The sequence below is a fragment of the Atta cephalotes genome (assembly GCF_000143395.1).
Source record: "Atta cephalotes unplaced genomic scaffold scaffold00058, whole genome shotgun sequence".
Classification (NCBI taxonomy): Eukaryota; Metazoa; Arthropoda; class Insecta; order Hymenoptera; family Formicidae; genus Atta; species Atta cephalotes.
This window is the reverse complement of record NW_012130122.1, coordinates 654,200-655,805: the sequence shown is the minus strand read 5'-3', so window position 1 is coordinate 655,805 and position 1,606 is coordinate 654,200. Positions and strand designations below refer to the sequence as shown.

The following is a 1,606-nucleotide window of genomic DNA, read 5'->3' as shown; positions in this document are numbered from 1 at the left end:
CCATCATGACGGTATGTTGCCAGCTTTGAGTCGCATAGACTGGTTGGTATTTCCGACACGGACTGTATGGATCAATGTCATAACGACTACGTGGTGCTACGTGGTAATATGTCATAACAAAAGAAGCAGGTGCGGTTTTAATTTCCACGGAACCAGAAGAACAATCGCGAAATTATGGATGTAAATCGTCGGCGGTGCTTTTAAGTACAATGGATGACAGACGGCAATTGGACAGTTGGCGTTGACGGTTTTGCTGGGGAATTGCATGGAATGAGGGATTCAGTTGAAAGCCACGAGCATTTGGTAGTACGAGTGCGAGCGAGAAAGAAGAGGAGAACGATGGAGGAGGAGGAGGAGGGAGGGAAGGGAAGAAGAACGAGTAGGATAAAAGGAAACGTGGTGGAAGAGGGTAGCGAAGACGGAGGGAGGGTAGAATGGTAGGAAAAGCGGGTATGCGCAGAAAGGGGACGACTGGCACAGAATAGTTTAACAGGTTGTGGTTACGAGCGTTCGCCGTCTCCCATTGGTTCCCCACCCGTACTTGAGTACACGTTAGGTTAACTTAATTTTCATTCGTACTCCCACCACTACCGGTTTCTCTCTTTTCACGTCACTCTTCCTCTTTCTTAGCATCATCTTCTATTTGTTATTATCCGTTCGTCCGCTTGCCTTGGACTGCCTCGCTGGCCGCCGTCACGTCGAAATAATACTTTTTATATTTGCTGGGTTCCTCGCGAAGGATCTGAACACTGATGCATCATACACGTGCGTAAGTATACATCACGCATATGTATAAGCATAACAAGAGTGAATCTCCTCCCCCTCTCCTAGCGGACAAGAGACGCGGCAAGAGCAGGTTGAAGGGTGGAGGGGAGGGAACAGCAAGAGAACAAGAGAAAGAGAGAGAGAGAGAGAGAGAGAGGAAGGGGGGGAGGAATATTGGATGGTGGGACATAGAAGGAGGGGAGGGAGAGTAATAATCCCGCCGTCTGAAACGGCAAACGGCGCACGCTACCTCACGAGCGCGCGCGCGCGCGCGTCTTTACAAAACGACGTATCTGAAAAACTCTGAACTCGTCCTCAACAATTCATATAAGAGTTAATTATCCTGCCGCTCGTGCGCGATCGACGTCACCTACATCTTTTGCTACTACCCCCCATATCGGGTACCTCGGTACTAATAATAAACTTCAGACTGGACGCGGAACAGGGCGACGGATCATAGCCGTGGCTGCCGCCGGGGAATGCACATCACGTCACTGAATCCCGTTTGAACTGTTTGAAGCGAAAACGAGTGTAGTAGTGCCGTGTATACACGGACCGACCACAGAAGTGATCATGTCATGATACTGTCGCGTCATGTCGTAATCATGTGTAAGAGAAAATTTACTCACGAGCAAAAGCGCGGGAGTAATCATATTCGCGTGACGGCATCTAGGCAAGGAAGATCGATTACTTTTTTTCTTTTATGTTGATTCACAGCTGCGACGCGGCTGCGGTCCGTGCGACGAAATGAGAGGCTGATTCTTTCTCTCTCTCTCTCTCNCTCTATCTCNCTAGTCTNTNTCTNTCTNTCTCTACTCTACTACGTACGTACGTACGTACG

At 49.0% G+C, this 1,606-nt stretch overlaps 1 protein-coding gene across 1 annotated transcript in view; it reads left to right on the top strand.

Annotated features, from left to right (window-relative positions):
• The first annotated feature begins 213 nt into the window (after positions 1-213).
• LOC105623514 overlaps positions 214-1,606 on the top strand; it is a 9,198-nt gene continuing 7,805 nt past the window's right edge. The window contains exon 1 of the mRNA XM_012204906.1: positions 214-409. Coding sequence (XP_012060296.1) covers positions 214-409 — 196 coding nt within the window. The remainder of the gene's footprint in view (positions 410-1,606) is intronic.